General features: G+C 41.9%; 1 protein-coding gene across 1 annotated transcript; it reads left to right on the plus strand.

Moving 5' to 3' along the window:
- The first annotated feature begins 5,260 nt into the window (after positions 1-5,260).
- On the plus strand, positions 5,261-22,270 carry ACADL (acyl-CoA dehydrogenase long chain). Its single transcript, XM_065637949.1, has 11 exons — positions 5,261-5,370; positions 7,155-7,316; positions 9,650-9,787; positions 10,231-10,395; positions 11,335-11,401; positions 12,843-13,007; positions 13,607-13,708; positions 14,957-15,070; positions 17,247-17,374; positions 19,676-19,762; positions 21,573-22,270. Exons 1-11 carry the CDS (start codon positions 5,297-5,299, stop codon positions 21,664-21,666), a joined length of 1,296 nt encoding a protein of 431 aa, XP_065494021.1. The 5' UTR covers positions 5,261-5,296; the 3' UTR covers positions 21,667-22,270.
- Positions 22,271-22,457: the final 187 nt, after the last annotated feature.

The following is a 22,457-nucleotide window of genomic DNA, read 5'->3' on the forward strand; positions in this document are numbered from 1 at the left end:
ATGGGTTAATGAGGATGGATCTAGTGTTACCTTTACCATTTGAGCTCTATTACACTAGCCAAATGGAGCTACTTTCTCCTAAACACCAAAACAATAATGAAGCGTTGATATTGCTTGAAAAGAGACACCTTAAAATACTATTGGAAGTGCTTATTGCCACCACACAGGATGTCACTCATTTTGATTCTGATATAATAAAAAGTACAGAAGGAAATTTTCATCCTTATACAAATACAGTACTGATTACACAGATGGAGAGTAGCCTGTTCTGGGAAGTAATGCCATATTTGTACAGCCCTGTTTCACATAATACTTTCAAACTTGGGCAGTACCTTAGGTATATTAACGTCTGCTGTGTTGAGCAAATACCTTTATGTGCCTTTTATATTCACAACCTGCTGCTCTGATCTATGTTACTTGAAAATTAAGTGCCTTTTTAATGGTCTGCAGCCAACAGCTCTGATCAAGAGACAAGCTTTGCTGAAATTTTGAATTCTTCATAACCATCTTTGAGAACTTTTATCCTGTGCCATATGCTAAAGTGAGCACAGACTGGTGAACACCCAAGTAGCTGAAGTTTCCTTCTTTGGTCCCAGACTTAACAAATTATCCCTTCAGAGGAAACCAGGACTCCAGGCTGTAACTTCTGTCTTCATCAGGAGTGCTCTCTGAAACAGCTGCTCTTCTTGAGCTTTGGTAGAAGTTATTTTGAAATAATTTACTGAGCAATTCATACAGTCCTGCTCCAAATCAGTACCGCCACATGCTGAAAAGTGCTGACAGCTATCCAACTAACAAAGATGTGCCGGCACAGACTTCAGCATCCTGGATTGACAACCCTTTTTTAAACTTGACAGTTTGAAGTTTCTTGTTAAAAGACCTGGGAAAAACAAAACCTTGTCCTGTGGTGAGAGACAAGGTGCCACCACAATCTTCAGGCCTGCCAAGTCACATTCTCAGTTCATGAGACTCATACACCTGACTCCCCTGTCCCTCTCCCTGCTGATGCTCAGGTATTGCTGGACCTCACAGGCAGGTCTTGGAGGGCTGTGGTGGCTCTCTGGTGCTCCAAGGCACATGCTGAAGGAGCTGGCTCTCCTGGTAATGGTGTGCCTCTATGCCACGTGTGGTCAGAGAGCAAGAGCTCAGTTGCGGTGCTCCGCCAGGATGGAGGAGTGAGCGCTGGTTGCCAGGGGCCCATGCCCTGAGGAGGCTCACTTGAAGGCATAACCATCAGCTGCAGCCTGATGATCTGTCACACCGTCTCGCACCCACATGGCCAACAGTGTGTGACTCCGTGCAAAGGCACACTAAGGAGAGTCACATATCAAGGGAGAAGTAAGCTGAGAGCTCTGTGTCTTATTCTAGCTTGCCCTGCGCTATGATGCCAACAGAAGAAAGTTGGACGAAGAACATGCAGGTCTCCTGATGGGCAGACGTGCTAAATTGGCACCTGGTTCTTCTTGAAAGAAGACAGCACATAAGCTTTAAATAACCTACTCAGAAACCAAACCTCGATGTTATTCATATCAGACATGAATAGTTGGACACAATCTTTGCAACACAGACTGAAAGGCTAAAAAGGGAATCAAGTGCTTTGTGAGAGGGGTCAGTGTTGTCCCTTGTGTTTTCAAAGCTTCTGGCCAGATCCTGTAGCTTGGCTTTACAGGCATTATCACCATCACATGTAGCAAGATGGAACAATACAGGTAACCGCAGCTCTTTTAACAGGAGTCTCTATTATTCAAATACATTGACAGCCATCTGGTAGAAGTCACCTTCAGGGCTTGTACATGGTGTTTACCAGCTGTCAGAGGATCTCTTTTGCATGACTGATCAGCCAAGAAGAATATACCTATAAGCAGTTCTTCCACTTTAGATTTGTACCCTGGATATCAACAATTATTTTAAAGCCAAGTACATGACAATGGCACCAGAAAAGCTCTGAGAAAAATTAGGACATTTGCATCCAAGGGCCACATTAACTGATAGTTTTCCACATTAAGTTATGTGTTATCAAAACCAAATCCAACACACCTAGCCCTGGAGGAGAACACTCTTCCATGGCAACAGATGCTGCTGCAGACGTAACAAGACTAATCATGTTCCAGCTCAGGAATACATATGGGAAGTTGTAGGTGACTTATTTGACAGAAAAAAATGCATGCAATGAGATTTGTTTGCTCAATTCCTTTAAAGTTCCTTTTACTTGCAGTGGGAATGAAAGACAGCAAACAATTTATCATCGAAAAAAAGATAATACCTTTTATATAGCTGTTCTGAGTTGAATATGCTTGTACAGTCTCCACGTCTGGTGGACCAATCTCACCCACAGAGCTTCACTTGAACGCTTTTTCTCCAGGTAACCTACAACTCCCTTATTTGCTAACTTTGTATCTTGCAAGGTCACAGGCATTTTTTTCAGCAGATAATACTTTAAATTACATTTACTGTAGTAAGCATGTTAGATACTGTTCCAAACAAAGCAGGCACGGAAGAGATTACAAGTCTTTTCCAGCTGTAGCAATGACCTATTAACAATGGAAATCATTAAAAAAAGAACATAAACTGGTGACTCAAAAGGTACTACTCAACTAAGCCAATTTGTAACAAAGCCCAAGTGTCACTTAGTCCTCAGGTCAGGGTAGTAACACACTGTAAGGGAGCTCGCTGGCTTGGTGTCTTTACATCACACTGGCAACACTTGTAATACGAGACGGGTGGATATTGCAAGTGCTTGGTATGACTGGGGTATACAGTGGTTACCAGTATAACACAGGGGTCTCTAGCAGTGTGGAGTCTCAGACGAAAAACTCTACCACTAACCATACAACATGAGGGCGGGAGAGCTACTAATTCAGGAGAATTTACACCCATGTCTGTCTCCTGAGCTACCCATACCAGAGGACAGAAGGACGGACAGGCCATTTACTGGTATGGGAGATGACCATAACAAAGAGAAAGCATCACCACAAAGAGAAGGAAAATCAGAATTAGATTCATCTATGACTATACCCACACAAGGAATAGAGGTGCAGAGACTAGATTGTGCTAAGAAGGGGTACGTCACTTAACCCTGGCTATGCTGTGCATCGGTAAAGTCCCATTAGGCTGCTGTAAAAAAACCACAATTGCAAACTGGAAACGGCATCTAGAAGGAGGCAAACAACACATTTGCGCTCTCTGCTGCAGTATCTATTTCTACTCTGTTTTCTGCAAGCATGTGCAAAAAAAAAAAAAATTGTTCTTCATGTCTAATTTTTTACAACCACTCTTCTATCCCCCCAAAATGGTATGAAAATGTCAACCTGTTTGCTGCTCTTTGAGGTGGTTCCTGATCCCAGGAACTGACACTTGAAACCTGGACGAAGTTTGCTTTATGTTGTCTTAGGGCAGGATCTACCATCTCTCAGCTCCCTTATCCCTTTACCCTGTGTGTGGGTGATGGGATATGTCCTGCCAGATCTTCTTGCTGCAACAAAGCCGCCAGGACTGTAAATCGGGTGACCAGGTCTCACAGATCTGAGACCAAGGTGCTGGGCTCACCCTGGATCATACGCCAGCCTAAGGACAGCACTCCCCAGGAGGCTCTACCTGATGGGACCTCATAAGCATGCCCAAACCTTATCTCCGGGCACCCGGATTCAGCAATTTCCATCTAAATCCATTTTACTTCTTCCCTCTCAACTGTCCCTGCGTGGTTCCCTCCTGTCTACTTTAATACAAGATCAGATTCCCAAATGACGAAATAGTACAAGTTTTCAGGCTACAACTGGTTTTGTAACACGGGTGCTTCTGGCTTTAAGTACAGCCAGCCAGCCAGCTCTCTGCATTGTCAGAATGCCGGATTGAGAACACACGTATCCTCGGAGAGGCAAGACTCCTTTCAGGAGGGCAGATGTATAGAATAGCTATTCGTATAGTGCCATCTTCTGGCTTAGGCTGTAGGAACACTAGAGCTGAAAACGGGACTGAGTGACTGTTAAAAAACATCACGACAGCTTCAGGCTATTCATCAATATACAGAAGCACCCAAACCACAGGAATTCTCTCAACATGTTACATACAATTCACCTCCTAGTAAATTATTAGTTTTAAAATGACAAGATATTGAAAAACACCTCCTGGGCCAATCTGCTTTGTGTTTTTGAGTCATAACAACCTTGCTTTCCAGCTTTTGTTCCACTCCTCAGCAAACATCAAGGCTCAAAACTCACTTTTTGTGCCATCTCATGACTCCGGAAGGTAACGCCTGAAGGTTCCTCAATATGGGGAGTGAGGAAAGCACCTCAAATCCCATTGATGGGGACGGTATGCCGTTTTAACCCCATTGTCCTCGCAATGCCGATTAGCGACATCTGTTTTCTGGTCAGTTTCTGTCTCAGGGTTTTGTTAGCACAGGAAGCAGATAGGAGCTCCATTCTCAGTGAAAGAGTGCTGAAAGATTTTGGTGTGCAGGTTCTGCAAATTAAAGCCGACCGACGCCAGGAGGCGGTGGGTGTGGGTGTGTGGGTGGGTGTGGGTGTGGGTGGGTGTGTGTGGGTGTGGTGGGTGTGTGTGGGTGTGGTGGGTGTGGGTGTGGTGGGTTCCTCCCGGGGAGCGGCCCCCGCAGCCGAGGCAGCGACCGCCCGCCCTGCCCACAAAATGGGCCCTGAACGTGGGCCCCGAGGGGCGCGGAAGGGAACTCACGTTCCCCACTCGGTCCCTCGCCAGGGCTGGGGGCATCAGGGCCCCCAAAAGGCGGGCTGGGGAGGGGTGACAGCCCTGTCCCCGGGGCACCCCCGCTGGTGCCGCCGCTGGAGGGAGCGACGGCAAGGGCGGGAGCGGCGCGCGCCGGCCGCACGAACGGCCGCGAGCGCACAATCGCCCTCGGCCTGCGCGCGCTCGAGCCCCCGGTGTTCCCGCTCCCCTCTGTGGCGCGATGTCAAAACTACATTAGAAAAATAACAACAACACGGATGTTTCATCATACTCCTGCCGTAAGGCCGGGTGTACTAGACGGGATTTACAACTGCAGGAAGGTGGGAGCAGCGGTGACCACAGGGGCGCGCGTTGCGGGAGGCTTCGGGCAGCAGAAACCCTCCCGCCACGCAGAGTGCGGAGAAGAGCAAGGCTGACGGCCGCCAGAAGCTGCCGCGACCCGGAAAGAAAACGGTAATAACACCTTAATAATAACGTGACCAACCCGCGGGCCTTACAACGCGGCTCCACAAGGGGGCGAGGGTCCCCCCGCCCTCCGCGGGTTGTGACGCCGGGGCCGCCCCGCCCCACTCCGCCCTGTCCCCTGCGGCGCAACATGGCGGCGCGTTTGCTCCGCCTGCGCGGGCTGCTGCGCGCCGCCGGCCCGCGGCCCTTCTCTGCCCAGGCCAGGTGAGCGGGGCGCAGGGCCGGCGTTGGCGGGCACCGGCGGAGCTGGGGTGATTGAGGCGCGGGTGGGGAGGCGGGTGTGCGCCGGGCAGGGCAGGGGGTACCTGGGTGCGTGTATGTGCGCCTGGGTCCCCGTCGCGGGGGAGCAGCTGGAGTCTGCGCGGCGCCCCGTGCCCGGCGGCTCCGGGAGCCCCCGCGCGTCCCCGTGACGGGCCCGACCTTTGCTCCACTTCGCGCCCGGGGACGCCGCGTCCCGCGGAGGCGGCAGGTGGCGGTCACCGCGGTCACCGCGGTCACCGCGGGCGCTGGGGCTCGGCGAGGCGCTGCTCGGGGGGGCGGCGACGCGGGGTCGCGCTCACGCTGCCTCTGGCCCGCGAGTCGTGTCTCGTAGGGCCGCGGTTGGCGTGAGGGAGCAGCCCGGCCCTTGCTTGCGCGCTAGTGGGCTGGGAGCTGCAATTAAACAAAGGAGTGGCCTTAAATACATCCAAAATCATCTTAAACAGCTTTAAAAATAAGCTGAAGCTTTTTAGAGAGTCAGTGTGTGCCTAGCATGAAAAGTCTGTGTTTGAGGGTACAAAATACAGAACAAGTCAGTTGCAGTAGCCCATTTCTTCCAAACATCACTCGAATTAAGTAGAGTTTGTTGTTTCAGGGGCATTTAATCCTTTGCACCAGGAAGGGTGTAATTTTGTGCGGCAATAAATAAAGACCTTTGTCTCGGTAACGAGGTAAATAAGTAGGCTCCGGTGAGCTCGGTGGGACTCTGCAGAATTGCTGTGCGGGGGAACGGAGGAGAGCTGAGCGAAAACAGTTTGAGAAAGGAACGACAAACGCCTTTCCTGTATTTAAAATTTCTGGTATTTTGTGGCAATAAACCAGAAGCAAGTCAAAGAACCCCAGTTGTTAGGGGAGTTCGTAATATAAGAATGTAAGCAAATATAAGAAACAAATATAATAAGTGAATTTTCATTTCATCCCTAAAGTAGTATGTCATCCTTGACATTCTAAATCCCTACAAAAGCTTTAAAGCCTTCCTTGTTGTTTTGTAATTACACTTCCCTTGCAGTTTCAACTACTCACATTCACCACTGTTTCAGGTTGGGTTGCTTTTTGTTTGTTTGTTTTTTGTTAAAGAAGCATTTTATTTTTACATATATTTTTATCAGAGTTTGGGAGGATTATCCTTCCTGTACAACAAAAATACTGAAAGAAGGAATTAGAAAGTATGATTTTCAAGTTTAGAACTATGCAGATACACGTGATAATGCAGAGTATAATGCAGCCCTCAGAGCACTCAAATCTATGTTGTACTCACTTTTGAGCGTGTGGATTTTCAGTGTCATGGATTTGCAATACTGCGGCTTCTGGGAGCAGGTACAGAATGAACAAAATCCACCAAAAAAGTTTACTTGTTCAAAAAGTTACCTCTGCAGTTTAAATTGAGCTGAATTGCATATTGGAGGTTGTGTGGTGGGAGGAGAAGACAATTATGATTTTTAGCCTCTCTAATGAACAGAAACGTTATCCTCTTACCTATGAATGTATTAGTATTGTTTTTAAGTTATTTGAAGTGTTAGGGGCAAACCAGTCTTGCTTTACCTGCTTTCACAGTCCAGTGAAGTATGGTGTATGTTGGGTGTTTATATTTGGCGTGGGTATCCTTTGGACCTAACAGTGTGCTAGATTTGGGATGTGAACTATGTTTCACAACGTTTCCTTTATTTTAAAATGAATTGCATAGATGGGGGTGCTTTGTCCTAATGGATGCTTTCACTTGTCTTTTTTAGTCCTCAGCAAGCAGAACAGCATGGCACAAAGCGCCTGGAACCATCTTCTGCTAAAAGTTTGACTGATATAGGCACTCGGAGGATCTTCTCGTCAGACCATGATATTTTCAGGGAGAGTGCCAGGAAGTTCTTTCAGGAAGAAGTGCTGCCTTTTCACGCAGAGTAAGTTAGCTCTTAAACATTCTGCTTTGCCAAATAATATGCACTTTTTCCCCAAAAATGTTTTGGGGGGCATTACTTGTAATATGATAGGAAAAACAGGATATGTGTTTTCATTTACGAGTTTTCTATTCCAAATGTACTTAACTAAAACAAATCCGACTATGGAAGTCATATGTGAGAAAAAGAAAAAAGCATCCATAATCAAAATTCACTGCATTGTTTGAGCTTCAGTGTTGGCAGTCTGGCCTCCTCAGGTCTAGGGGGGGAGAAATGCAGTTTGCAGAGTTGCAGCGAAAGTATCCCCTGCTTGTACGTATTAACTCTGGCACCAGCGTCCTGGGGGTAGAGTTAGGGAGACAAATCGGTTGCCACGCTATCACACTGCTGTCATCCGAAAAGCTTTGACATTGTGTCTAGGTTACATTGCAGTGGATTTTGTAAATACACTACACATAGGATGTTAAGCTGGTTTATGGATTACCAAGAAACTTGCACAAAATGTATTCTTTGCTTGTGTGGAAATCTGTGCGGTCTTCTGCACAGAGTGGACGTGTTGTGTTTCTGTTGAGTTAGAGTTGGAGGATGTTTTTTGCCCTTGTTTTAGCTATATCCAATCACATTATACTTGGGGAAAGAAAATAAATGAACCCAGAATGTGTTTTTGAACAGAAAGCATTAAGCTGCAGTAGTGTTTTAAGCAATTTTTATTTTACTTGAAAAACGTTCCTGTGAAAACACCAAGGGGTAGTGAAGGGCTTATTCTTAAATCACGCTGCTAGATGAGTTTCCTGATGCAGCTCCCAGTGTGTATCCGCAAACAGTTGAGACGGCACAATTGAGTGGGTGGGGTGTTGTGTCTCTGGGGCAGAAACGAACAGTGGGAGGCAATGAAAACAGCTTACATCAGGGTCGTTGCCAGCTGGTTCTTTTCATCCTCAAACCATGACCTCAAAGTAGTATTCTGTTCCACTGTGCGTGTGTATTCTGTCCACAAAAACAGATGTTTTCCCTCATCTTTTGTTAGAATGACTTGTGCTGTTTGTGAACAGGTACTGATTCTGCTTGAGGTTACTGAAGATCCTGTTTGCGAGCTTGCTGACACAATGATTGGCTAGAGAGACTGAAACAAGTTGGACTTGTGTTCTTGCATCACTTTGGGGACCTATGAACCATTCGGTTCTCATACCTTTCAAGTAAACAAGGAGGCTTCAGCCACAGTGTATTAATAGGCTGGGCTGATGTCCAGGGACATGTGTGGCATCAGCGAATGCAGTTGTGGATTATCGTGAGGAGGAGAAGCTTTGGCAGTTGGTGAAGTAGAGGCAGGAATGGCCCAGAAAGTGAGGGGGAGAAGCAAAGATGGGCACAAGAGAGATTTGGTTTAAGATTTCCAGTGTAGGAGTGAAAGCCCTGGGAATGAGCTTAAATATGTAGGATAAGATACTTGATTAACTGTGGATAAAGTGCTATGGTATAGCTCTGCTGCACACATCTGTGTCAGAGGAGTCCTTCTGATATAATCTGTCTACCATGTAATTTTTGAATTGTGGTTTGAAAAAAAGATACATTAAAAGAAAACCTGTGTTGTGCCATTAATGGCCATCCAATTTTCTATTGAACTGGCAGACGCCATAAAGAGGCACTGTATTTCCAAGAATAGGTGATTCCTGTGGTGTTGAAGTCTGCAAACTGTCAGCAGATAATCCTCAACTATCTATCTACAAATTTGAAACCACCTTAAAGCAGTAGTTTACAAAGATATGGTACTGCCTTGTAATAAGTGCGCAGGGACCGATTTTTATATAGATGTTACTAATGTGTTAATGCTTGGTTCTTATAAAGCAGTTCTCGTTGGTAGAGTTCAAATCTTTCACAAAAGATACTCATGCATTATGCCCATTTTGTACATGGGGAAAATGGCATGTCAGGAAGATAAAGACCTGCTTGTAATTATCCAGATGGTTGTGACTAAATCTCCTAAATCCCAGTCTGGTACTCAGACCAATAGGCAGCACTGCCTTTCATAACAAGGCTTAAAGAGATGTCAGGTTGTATGTTGGAAGCAGGAGTTTAAACCTGTTGCACAGTTGGTGCCCCTGTAATGCCAGTAGCATCTGTGGACTTGAAGAATAGAAAACCTATTATTAAGCCACCGCTTCTTAGCTGGGAAATACAGTTGTCTCTCTTACCCTACACATTGTCTGAGACTGAAAGCCTCTTCCTGTGCAGTGAAACCTGGCTGCAGGTGCTCTAGTGTAAAGCTGCAGCCATGACAAATAAACAGTAGCACATGGGGTATTTAATGTGTGACTCTTCTTGTGTTCGTTTTGCAGATGGGAAAAGGAGGGGCAGGTGAGCAGGGAGCTCTGGGAAAAGGCTGGACAGCAGGGTTTGCTGGGTGTTGCTATCGCTGAAAAACATGGAGGCATCGGAGGAGATATTCTCTCTTCAGCTGTGGTCTGGGAGGAGCAGTAAGTACTAGACGCTTCAGGAAGAATTAAAGTGATACTATCAAGAGACTCTTTTTCCATAAGATGTCCTCATTGTGGAATATATTTGCTTACAGAAAATGGTGTTATCTTTCTCATGGAAATGGTAGTTTAGACATTTGTAAATCCCTCCTGTTTTAAGTATTCTGGGTGATTATTTAAGTAACAAATGTCATTGTGCTCCACTGTTAGGACCTTGTGGCTGGGGGAAGCATTTTAGTTAGTCTGGTACATTATACGCTCGTTTGGCTGCGAAAGTACATTCTATAAATAACAGTACAAGTGCCACAAGCTCAGATTATGTCTGAGACTTGTGTGACAGGGCTTTCTTCTTTGTTGCTTCTGTTGTAACTGTGTAAAGTTCAATGTTTAAATCTTTGTAGTACCTCTGAGCTTTATTCTTTATTTTCCCCTGTCTCCCCAAGGATGTATGTTAACTGTTCTGGCCCAGGATTCAGCCTTCATTCAGATATAGTTATGCCCTACATTGCAAATTATGGCTCTGAAGAACAGATTAAACGCTTTATCCCTCAAATGGCTGCAGGCAAGTGTATTGGAGCTATTGCCATGACAGAACCTGGGGCTGGCAGGTAAGCTAAACATTAAAACAATGGTCTTAAATCAGTAGACAGCACATAATGTTCTCAATGAAAAAATTCCTGATCTTCCTGGTTATATGGTTATCTTAGTGACTAGACAGTACCCTAGATTAGGCAGTACATCAAAACCAACTGTTTCTATAGATTACTTTATTACAGCTTTGTCATTTCAAGATACTTGTTCAGAGTCCATTTCACTATTGTCCCACTGTGGGCAAATATGCTTTGTATTTCCTTTTATAGTCCCAAGTTATAGTCACTAACTTACTTGTCATGTGAACATATGAAACAGTGAAGAGAAAATTACACACCTCAGTACAGAGGGCTTGACTTTACTGTTAGCTTTTGTTGTGGAACGCAACACCTTATTTTCTTTCATCTGAATCCTTTCAAGCAGAGAAATGTCCCTCCTTACCTATTGGTACTGAAGGGCCAACAGCAGGAGTAGACACAGCTGATGTGGCCAGTTTCCAAAACAGAGGGACAGGTGAAGGGCAAAACCCATTGGTGTCATGCTTCTACAAATGGCAGATATTGCCAGTGACTTTTTGCAGAACCTCCGCATCAGCATTGAACCTGCTTAGAGGATGTGGTTTTGTCCGGTGTTTGTCATCTAAGGCATAGTGGTGTAAGGGGATGCTGACCTGTTGGTGTCAGCGCTTGTATTATACCACCTTCCACAAGCACATACGTTAAAATGGGACCTCCTGCTCTTGTACAGTTGCATAGATTTATCATCCATTTCCACAGTGTACTTGTGGTTTCTGTGTTATAATCTAAGCTATTTCACCATGTTTCACTATCCTCGCATGTGTTTTCACTGAGCCTGTACGATATAAAATCTACTTTATTTTATACTGGCTAGAATTCAAGATGCAAATTGCAGGTTCTGGAATGGTTTCTGGAAGAACCTTTTGAATTTTGTTTTAGTGACTTGCAAGGAATACGAACACATGCAAAAAAGGTTGGAAGTGACTGGATTCTTAATGGGAGTAAGGTAAGTGAACAGACATAATACATAGCACTCATAGGATTTGAGAAATGAATACATTTAGACAGTGAAGGATGTACACCACTGTTGGTATCTCCCCCCTGTCCTTTCACTTCTGTATTTTTGTGGGTTATGTTGTTGGTTTTGGTTTTGTTTGGTTGGTTTTTGGGTTTGTTTTTTTTGTTTGTTTTGGGTTTTTTGTTTGTTTCGTGGGGTTTTTTTGTTTTGGTTTTTGTTTTGGGATTCTTTTGTTTTTGTGGTGGTTTTTTGTTTTGTTTGTTTGTTTTTGGGGTGGTGGGTTTTTTTGTTTGTTTTTTTGTCTTTTTTTTCCAATTACTTTTTTTGGTAAGACTTAAGATATTTCTGTTTCTGGCAATTTACAGACCACTGTATGGAGGGGCTTGAGTAGGTTCTTTTTTGTAGCTTTTAAATAACCCTATCAAGAGGCCTATTACCTCTTAAACTGGAAAGAAAAGGGGGGAAAAAAAAAAGCCCTGCATAGTATCAGCAGGACTAGGGCTGGTTTTTAGTACTGATGTTGAACAACAAAATACATATACAGCTACTGTGAAATCTTTTGGGGCCTGAGTAAAAACTTCCATTGCCCCAGTGCAAGCTGTGGAATCTTTATTCAGGAGCCTGCTGGTCATGTTAGGAGAAAAAAACATGAGCATCACAAGCTTTGAGTGTGTTGTCAAGCTGTTGCAAAGCTGCCAGCATTAACCTCATCTTTCATTGTTGTAAAAAAAAAAAAAAGCAAGAAGGTAGAGATAATGTTAAAATGAAAGCATGGGTTCAGCAGGGGTTTTCTTGAAGCTGTGAAATGTCTTAATATTCTTTCTCACCCACTTCTTCAGTACTCGTATGATAACACGGTACTGAGAGAGACTTCTGGCCTCAGCAGAACTTCCAAGTGGTGAGGATGTGTGCAAGCAAATATGTATGTACAGGTGTTCAAAAGGATACTTGCTAGAGCTGTGCAGTTGCAGCCAAGCAGGACAGACAGTTCATTTCTTTTGCTGGAGTTCAGATGGATCACTTTGGCAGGCTCATGAGTCGTTCCACAGGATTACAGTAAACAGTTGTGACAAGAAGCCATTGATGGTTTTGCATGTTATATCCTGCTAATTTAATTTCTAGAAAAGAGAGCTTCTTTATTCATTTAATATCTGTATTCCTCCTTTATCATGGGGCAGACAAAAGAAACAGATATATACATTCTTTGACACTTCTGACCCACACAATTCTTCTTAAACTAATTCTTGCTTCAATAGGCCTTGCTGCAAAATTCTTAATTCATAAAGTTTCCAATTCTGGACGCTAAAACCTTGCCTTTCAGTTCACCTGTGAAAGTGTCAGTGCAATTCTTCTTTCTGCTGCTTGTTGATCTCTTCTAAATTCCATCCACCTAGCTTGGTGCTTTATTCCAATTTGCATTTTTTTACAGGTATTCATCACTAATGGTTGGATGAGTGATGTAGTGATCGTGGTTGCGGTTACAAACCGGGAGGCCCGATCTCCTGCTCATGGGATCAGCCTTTTTCTGGTGGAAAATGGAACAAAAGGTTTCATCAAAGGACGCAAGCTGCAAAAAATTGGTCTGAAAGCTCAAGTGAGTTCATACAACCCCTGACACGTAATAGACTTGGAGGAAGTCTAAAACCACTTAATGCCTGGCATTAGCTTAATAAATATAAAACGGAACCATGGTGCTATTCTAGTTGTTATGGTTTAAAGTACAAATTATATATATGTGCGGAATATGTATGCTGAGTTTGCCGATAGAAGTTTGAAGCACGTGATGTGCAAGGAGAGGCTGAGGAAGATGGATTCATTCACTCTGAAGAAGCCTGGAAGGACAGGATCTTATTGGCATCTTTAGCTACTAATGGATGGCTATAGAGATGGTAGAGCCAGATTCTTCTTAGAGGAGCACAGTGAAAGGGAGAGTGGAGAGGGACATTAAGAAAAACTTTAAGTAGATATTAAGAAAAAAAGAAAAATAACTGGACAAAGTCCTCAGCTGCTTGATTTGCTGGAGCTGGTTTGAGTAGGAGATAAACTAGTTGACCTCTGGAGAACACTTCCAACCTAAATGATTCTATGATTTCAAGTTAAAGTGAACAATAGCAAGAAAAAATGGGGCAAAAGAAGTGGAATGAAGAGATGAGGGTGTCAGGCTATAAACTGTTGCATTTAAAATCCTCTTAGGACACAGCAGAGCTGTTTTTTGAAGATGTGCGGTTGCCAGCCAGTGCCTTGCTTGGAAAAGAGAACAAAGGCTTCTATTATCTGATGGCAGAGCTCCCTCAGGTAAGAGGAACGTCAGTATTTGCTGTCTGTAGGAAGAATAGAGACTACTTTTGTCACTGCAAGAATCTGCCTTAGTCTTGAAGACTACGTGTCATGAGGAGCCACCTTGGGCTCACAGTTGGGATGCCTGTAAGCGACATTGTGTTAGCACTGCTGCTTTTTAACTGAAGTACAGTTTCTAGTGCTAAAAGTGCAATTTTTTGGGCATTGGTAAAAATGCTGATACCTCACCAGCTCAGAGCTGCTAATAGATCTCTCAGTCAACAGTCCAACTATTGAAGAACCTGAGCTTAGGGTAGTGTATTTAAAAGAACATGCCACAGTTTTCTTGTATACTTCTAGCATGGAACCACTTTGCTTAGTAAATTAAATATAGCTTGGAGGTCTCTGCATTTGGCATTCTCTTTAAAGGAGCAAGCAAGCGCTGCTATTCTAGCTCTTCTACCAGTAGAAGCATATTAAAGATCCAAGGAACTCTGTCCACGCAGCAAAGAAATTGTGTAGTTACTGAAATACCTTGCTAGTGGAAATAATAGTTTATGGCTTAGTTTGTGAAGTTTTGGAATTATTTGCAAGGACAAAGAGGCGATGTGGTTTTTCAAAATGTGACTGTGCTTTGTCAAAACTATGACTTTGTGTTTGCCTCATCTGGTAAAGATCATGTTTAATTAATTTTATACTGTGAATAAATATGAAACCTGATCAAAGAAAATATTTTACTGCTTTAAAGACATAAATGCACTCATGAACAGATTCAACGTGATGCATCAGATTTTGATGGTGCTACAAGTAATTGTTCTGTTCTTAGTTTGTTTTTCAGCATGTTATGTGGAAGGAAAAAACCAGCCAGGTTATTTTTTGTAGGTTTCGTTTTTCTAGAGATGTTCTCTTGAAATTGTTAAATGCAGTTGTTGTTGTTTAAACTGAGCAGTGAAAAACAGTAATTGAAACAGCATTTGATGTGAATTTTTCAGTCAGTAAGAGTCCTGTGGTTGATTTGTGGCTGTTTTTGGATCATTGTTGTGATAGGACATTACCCTAGAAAAGGCTTAAAAGTGAGCTCTAGGCAGCAAGACATTTGTCCCACTCATTAATTTCAGTAATGCAGTGTGTCTGGTTTGATACTTAGTGCGGTTTCTGCCCCCCTGCCTTAATAAACATCACTGAACATCTGTTTCCCAATTGTGCATCCGATACTGAGAAATGTAGGATTCATTCAACTGGATTCCGTAATTTGTGTTTCAAAAGGAGAGACTGCTAATTGCTGATATGGCTCTTGCTAGCTGTGAATTCATGTTTGAAGAAACAAGGAATTATGTGAAGCAAAGAAAAGCTTTTGGAAAGACAGTTGCACACTTGCAGGTGAGTTTGAACTGAGAGACTTGTATACAGATTCCAGTGTGTATCTGTTTTACATCTGTGTATGCAGAATAGTGAGCAAATGAAAATCACTGGGCTGTTTTCAAAGGACTATTTACACAGGTTTCACTCTTGGATTGCAGCTGTTGTTTGCCGCCATGCCCATTGTTCATTTTTGAAAGAAAAAACCCAACACCACAAAAGCCTTAATGTGTGTATTTTATGTATTTTACAATTCAGTTAGATGCCTCCCAGCAGTGCTGCTTTTGGAAGTCAAACATACAGGCAGAAACTTTTTCTGTTGATGAAGAAAAAAAATCTCTTGTTGCTCTTAGGCTTGCATTTTCCTGACAGAGATCCTAGTCACAGGGCCAGTTATACCTGCATGTATTTCTGTATCTGCCTGGAATCCTACAGACTGCAGAAGAACTTGGTACGTGTGCGGATGCTGCATTCCTCTGCATATAATGCATTGCAGAAAAATGAACTTAGATGCTGGTGTGGGCTCCCAAGCAGTGACGTTGCTGCCTTAATGTCCGCAGAGGAGTTTGTATTCAGCTTTACGGGTATCGTCACGAGATTCTTCAGCTAGCAGCTAGCTAGCTATTTCAGTGACTGCGTATAAAACTGTTGGATCATCCTCTGAGAGTGCACCGCACTCCTGACAGTGGTAGTTAATTGTGCTTTGAGACGTTCATGCCTACGCTCTTTAGTTACAATCATAAAACAGATGTTGCTTTGTGCAGTGTTGCGATGTTACAGTTTCCCTGAAAACCACATTAGCTGTTAGAGCTGAAGCAGACCAGCCAAGCTCCTGCATATTTGGTTTATAGAATAGAAGTGACTCACATGGGTTAGAGAAGGTTGGCTGCCTTTTTTTTAATATACTTTTGAAATAATTAAAAAAGCCTCCTCCATTTAAAAGTCTTGAAACTTCCTTTACCAAAATCAGATCTTTAGTTGTTGTGAACAGCAGCAGAATTGGGCTCTTTAGAGGCTGGAATGCTAGATATCTTTCAGGAAATTCTGATCTTCAAATGGTTTTAAAGTTAATGTGCAGACATCTGTAATTCCAGATAGCTTAGTATGTGCAGTGTGACGCTTTAACAAAATAAATATATTTTACCTTTTTTCAGGTAGATAAACGATACTTCCTAATTGTTGAAGCTGACGCTGCAGAGACTGTCAAAATAATCTTTTTCAGTCCAATGCACTGCCAACCACCAGGTGGCCAATAAACTTGAAAAGTATATTTTTGCCAAAATAATCGATTCCTGCATACCTTTTCAGTTTCCTTTTTGTTGCTGATGACTAGAATATGCATATAATCAAAAATCCTTTCTAATTAGAGTTCCGCCTCGCCTAATTAATTTAGCCATGCCACAGTACAGTGTTTGAAATAAAATATTTTATTTGTAATAATAGTAGACTGGTCAATTATGTTTATCGTCAAGAGAAGCAAGAATTTTTATATACAATCTTAGAACTATGAGATCAGGGGAAAAAAAAAAGCTTGTTACTGGATGGTGTTTTTATCTCTTTCCTACCCAAACTACAAGAAGACAGTTGAATGCTTGCCTGGTCTGGATTTATATAACCTTAGCGATGGATTTTTACCTCTTCAATCTAGAAACTTTTCCAATGTGACAGAACTCAGTGTTGGATAACTTTCCGATAGCTAGATTTTAGTCTACAATTTTCTTTGGTTTTGCTTGTGTCTCTTTGCTTATGACTTAAACTCTGAAGAACAGAATACATAAAAAAATGCATCCAATAGATGAGGAAATGTTATTAATAACTGGGGAAGTTGGTGGCTCTGCAGAGTGCAAGGACATTTCCCCACAAGGGGGAGTGGAGGGTGACAGAGCACCCAGTGCCTTCTACCTTGTGCTCTCTGGGAATTTCTGTTTTCAGGCTCTTGGGGTTTTTCTTCTAAGGTTGTATTTTGAGTTGGGTTGAGAAGTAAATGGCAGTAAATTTTTCTAATAAGAGTGGCCAGGACATAATTATATGGAAAGCAAGTCATCTTCCGATGTATAGAGCCAAAGTTGTTTGAAATGGATTTCTAACAGAAAGCACTGTAGAAAATGCTCCATTTTCTACTTCAGATATCACTTAAAAACTGTACTACTTCTGCTCTTTCTTTCCTCTGCCTCCTCCATTCACTTGCAAAATAAAGACTGTACAGCACAAGTTGGCAGAAATGAAAACGCAGATTTGCGTGGGCCGAGCTTTCATGGACAACTGTTTGCAGCTGCATGCAGATAAACGTCTGGACTCCCCCACAGCTTCCATGGCAAAGTACTGGTATGTGGCTGAAGTAATTTGGAAATGTTACTTGTATGATCTTGACAGGAATCTAATGATAAAAACACCGAACTGTTCAGATCTAATGAAAAGATAAAAGTATTGTCTGATTAATAATTACATTGTCAGCTTCTAATAGACGACTAGCTTTAAAATTAATCATGTAGTCAACGAAAGTCTTAGCTATGTTGAAAACCAGTGTCAGTTTAAGAGATCAATTTCAGAGTAATAGCATGCTGTTAAAACAGGCTTCCATTAACAGTAAGATCAGGACTCAGCTTTACCTCCAAGTAAAAACGAGTATTTCATTGATATTAAAAAAAAAAAATACTGTTGCAAATTGTCAGGTGTTTGGGGGCGGAGGGGTGTTTTGTTTGTTGTTGTTCTGTGTGTGTTGTGTCTTTTTTTTTTTTAAATGTGGGGATGTTTGGGGTTTTTGTAAAGCATAGGTTTATTTGAAGGTCCTATGATACTTTTTAGTTGATGTTATTTAGCAATAGCTGTTTGACCCCACCCAGTTTTTGATGTTTGGGAAGACATAGTTTGCTACAGCTGTTGCTGTATCTGAGACTTAGCAGTTCTTTCCTTTATTGGCCAGAATTTCTCCTCCCTCTCCCTGTACTTGGTGATGTTATCTGTTAACTTAGGTTTAAGTAGAGAAAGCTGGATGGGTAGAAGCATCTGAGATAGTGGCACATGAATTTGTAGAGTTTTATTTTCTTTGCAAAGAGGGGAGAAGAAGCACATCAGACATGAAGAAGTAATCTTACGGAAGATGCACAGGTTTACAGATTCTATACTTGTAAAAATAAGTACAGAGGAAATGAGCAGAGAGTACTAAGGGAATCCAGGGAGAATATTTACAGTGAAAGGAAGGGTTTTGATTGAGTGCTACTCCTGGCACCGATTACCTAGAAGTACCAGGTACATAAGCAGAGGCATTCAGTTTCAAGGAGGAGGAAACAAGCAGTGCCAGCTCAGATACACACTGACTTCCTCAACAAATTTCCTAAAGCAAAGCATTTGAAACACTCCCACTCTCCCAAATGTTGGTGCCACGCTTTGTTGTGAATTTCCCCTTTCCCTAATGGGCTTCTTGTGGCTCCCTTCCAAATCTTAGGTGGTCTAGAGAATGCTTGAATGTAGAGTTGTTTTATTCCCTAGTGTTTCAGGAGACAACCTCCAGTTAATTTTGCTTCAGACCTTTTGTACAGTCGATGACTTGAGTTGAGCTTTGAAGAATTTTAAAACTTGGTTTGTGCGTCTTTTCTGATATCTGATGAAAGGTCTGGAGGTCTTATTTTTGTGGTGACAGGTTGTATTACGTAACTAAATTAATTTGAAAATATATTTAGGAAAGACAGTTGTGGTAACTCACCATTGCAGATTTAAAGTTGCTGTAATAAACTGTAAGGATTTAATTGGCCAGGGCAAGGGGGTGGTTTGGAGAAAAGGACTCTTAAGTTATTCTGGAAGAAGCAATTGATTTGAATTGTCATTTTCTTCTGGTGCCACTCTGAAAGTTGTATGTTTAGAAGGTGGTTTTCATGCCTTTCAACTTTAGCTTGAACTTCCAGTGCGGTTAAAATCCTATGGGTTCTTTCATCTAATTTTCATCAAGTGTTTGAAATAGCATAAAGTATTTAGCTTTCCAAAAGCTGAGATACAGGACATCAATGTAAATGGCATGTTACCTGTCACATTCCAGAGGAAAGGTTCACAAAACAAAATGCATTTAAATACTCTTTTTTAAGATTGTGAAATAATTGAATATTTTGCAATAGGCAATTCTGTTTAACAGTTACAGTATTTTTTAGAATAGAAAAGTATAAAATCTGTTGAGGAAACGAAATTATCCCCAGGTGATGGTTTTATTCAAAGATGTCGTAGTGTGTTGCTAGTGGGGGTAAGCCTGTGATGCTGTTAATTTTTTTATGATGCAGCTGAGGGATTTGATAAGAAGAGAGACTATATCAACCTACTTACAAAAGAAATCTCTTGGCCTGTTGGAAGAGTAAACAAGCTTGTCTGTTTTGAAGTATTCCTTCTCTGAAAGCTCTGCCATAAGAACAACAAATCTGAAACACTGTTCAACTGAATGTATTAATTTCTTACCAATCATGCAGGAAGAAAAAAAGTCCCTCATAAGATAAAGTGTTTTAATGGCCATGACTTAAGATGAGTAATACAGAGTTAAAAGTGTGGTTATATTTTTGTCTTGCTAACTTACCTGTTATTTCTAGTAATGTTTCACAGCATAACATCCTTCTAAAAAACAAATTTCTTTTTGAACCATTTAAGGTGTTCTGATCTCCAAAACAGCATAGCAACTCAGTGTGTGCAACTGCACGGAGGATGGGGGTACATGTGGGAGTATCAAATTGCAAAGTAAGTGTAACATTTCAGACTCGAATGATGAAAGATTACCAGCAAAGTAAATTGAGGTACTTCCTTTACGTGTACTTGTCAGTTGTTTTGTGTTAGTACTGATTTACTGTTCCTTTTGCCATCATGTTTATTGAAAGGCAATCCACTGTACAGATGTCTGCAGGAAGGCTTTGTTTTGGTTCTCCAAATAATTCATGAGCTGTTGGGCGATTATTATGTATTTTTCACAAAATAGAGGTTGTTTTTCTAGAATAAAATGTTAATTGATAAACCAGACAAGCAATGTAAAAATATAAATCAGGGGAGGTAGTTTATATTTTATTTAAAATGAAATGCATACATATGAAGGAAAGAAAACCTGTTGGTCAGCCTAAATCTTGTGCAATACCACAAAATAACAAATTGCCTAATCAGGAGAATGACTGGCTACATTCAGCTTTTTTACATCTTTTTAAATGAAAAAGCTAAGACACTGATATGTAGAAAGAGGAATTTGCCATTCCAAATTTTTTGCTTACTTTATGAATTTTGGACATTTGTGGAGTTTTTTTATCTATTTCCTTGTGTGTTTTCTGTTAAGATGTGCTTCCTTTTTGTGTACACACCATTTGCCACTTCAAGAAGAGTTTTGGTGCTGTTTTTATATTTTTTTAGAAAAGGTGTGATCTGTTAGTAGAAATAGCAAAGACAGGACTGCTGTGCAGTTGTCACAAGCAAATAACAAACTTTTCTATAACTGAGTAGGTTTAGATTTTTAAAATTTCATTTAGATTATGAAATGTTGCTTTAAAATAACTTTTTCCTGCATGTTTTTAATTAGGGAGTGTTCTGCACCCTATCTTACTGAATAGGAAGGCCAGCAAGCCCTGTTCAGGGTGTCCTCGAACCCCTGCTTATTTGCATGTGCAGTTGTTGCCCATACAGGGTTTTATTATCCCTGCGGTTCAGCAACGTGCGTGTTTCCAGAGAATGCCGCCTTGCTCCTGGGCTGCTCTCTGTATAACGAAGCAGAATTAAGATGGAAAAAGCACACTGTCGGTGCCCTGTGTGCTGTCACCCAGCTGTGCGTGTGCTGGGGCCAGTTCCAGCACGAGGATGGAAATGGTTTGGCTGCCGTGCGGCTTTTCGGCTGCTGTCCCAAGTGGAGCTGGTGTCAGCAGAAGCCCGCAGCCAGCTGATGTGAAACCCGTTGGCACTTGCTTGTCCTCCCAAGGTGTTGGAGTCCCACCTCAGAGACAACTGACAGCACCGTTAGCAGTCCTCTTGACAGGATCAGACAGGCCAGGTGCTAATGAGCAAATTGCCATGATAATTATCAGTTTGGCTCTGCAGGAGTTGTTTCGTTTTTCACAACAGTGAGGCACCTGGGTCTTGCAGTTCATGCGGGTGTGCTGTTCTGCACGACGTGGGTGAGTGGGGGCTTTGGTCTCCCAAGGTGAGTTAATGCTCAGGTGACGTGAGGACAGGAGGAAAACAAGAATTTGGGGAGGGGAATGACAGGAGTCTGGTTTTATAGAGCTTTGGTTTATTTTTTGTTTAATTAGGGAGGGTAGTGGAGACTTCACAATGTAAACAAATAAACAGGGAAGAGATAACTGACCAAATACCTAATTTGGCATAATACCTTGGAAAGGTGAAATATTTTTTTAGGTAGTTGAAACCTCTTCGAAAATATGAACCTCTTTAGAAATGAGAACAGCATACTTTGAAAAGAGGGAACTTTGAAGATAAAACTTGGTATCTTTTTCTTCTGATTGTATGTCCATTCTGAGGAACTGTTTTTAATCTTTTTTCTTTTTTTTCCCTTCAGAGCTTTTGTGGATGCCCGTGTTCAGCCAATCTATGGTGGTACCAATGAAATAATGAAAGAACTTATTGCTAGAGACATTGTCAGTGACAAGTAGGGCAGATGCTCACTACTTTGGAGAGTCTTCTAGAATCCTTTTATATTAATATATGGAATAAAATCAGATGTCAGAATGTAAGTAAAATGTGTATTATATTATTTCAAGAAAGTGATGAAGTGACACTATTTAAAAACAAAAATTTTAGTAACAGCAGTGTGCTCATATGCAGGATCTCTAATATTTAATGAACTTAATATCTTTGCACAGAGTAATTCTCTGGGTTCCAGAAGTTCTAGTACTGAAAGGCAATTTTGTGTCTGGAACATAATGGGTAGCTCAGTCTTTCAGACTTGGTGACATATTGAATCAAACTCTCTCACTTTTGCAAATCAAATCTCTTTGGAGAAGCCGTGTTCTTAACAAAAAAAAAAAAAGTTAAATGTTAATGTAACTTTGAATTTGTATTTCCCCTTGACAAATATCACTGTGTCAAAGCAGAACTTGAAACTTTTGCAGCTATATTGGCATACACCTGCTTACTTGTGCAGCAGCCGCTTGCTGTAGGGGGAATGTGCCAGTGACCTCTATGTTTACATCTAACCGAGAATGCCTTATTTTACTTATTTTGTTCAAATAAATATAATAAAGCATTTCTATGCAATCTCGCGGTTGTCTGTGTTACTTCAAAGCCTGAGGGAGCTCTTCCTCTGCGCCCATATTCACCTCAGGGCTTTGAGGGGGAGTTTCGAGGAAGGGAAGGTGCTGCCGGTGACTATTTTCACGTATTTCCAAGTTAATCTCTATAATAAAAACGCTAATTTTTTTTAAATTTAAAAAAAAATATATTT

The sequence above is a fragment of the Caloenas nicobarica genome, chromosome 6, assembly GCF_036013445.1.
Source record: "Caloenas nicobarica isolate bCalNic1 chromosome 6, bCalNic1.hap1, whole genome shotgun sequence".
Lineage (NCBI taxonomy): Eukaryota > Metazoa > Chordata > Aves > Columbiformes > Columbidae > Caloenas > Caloenas nicobarica.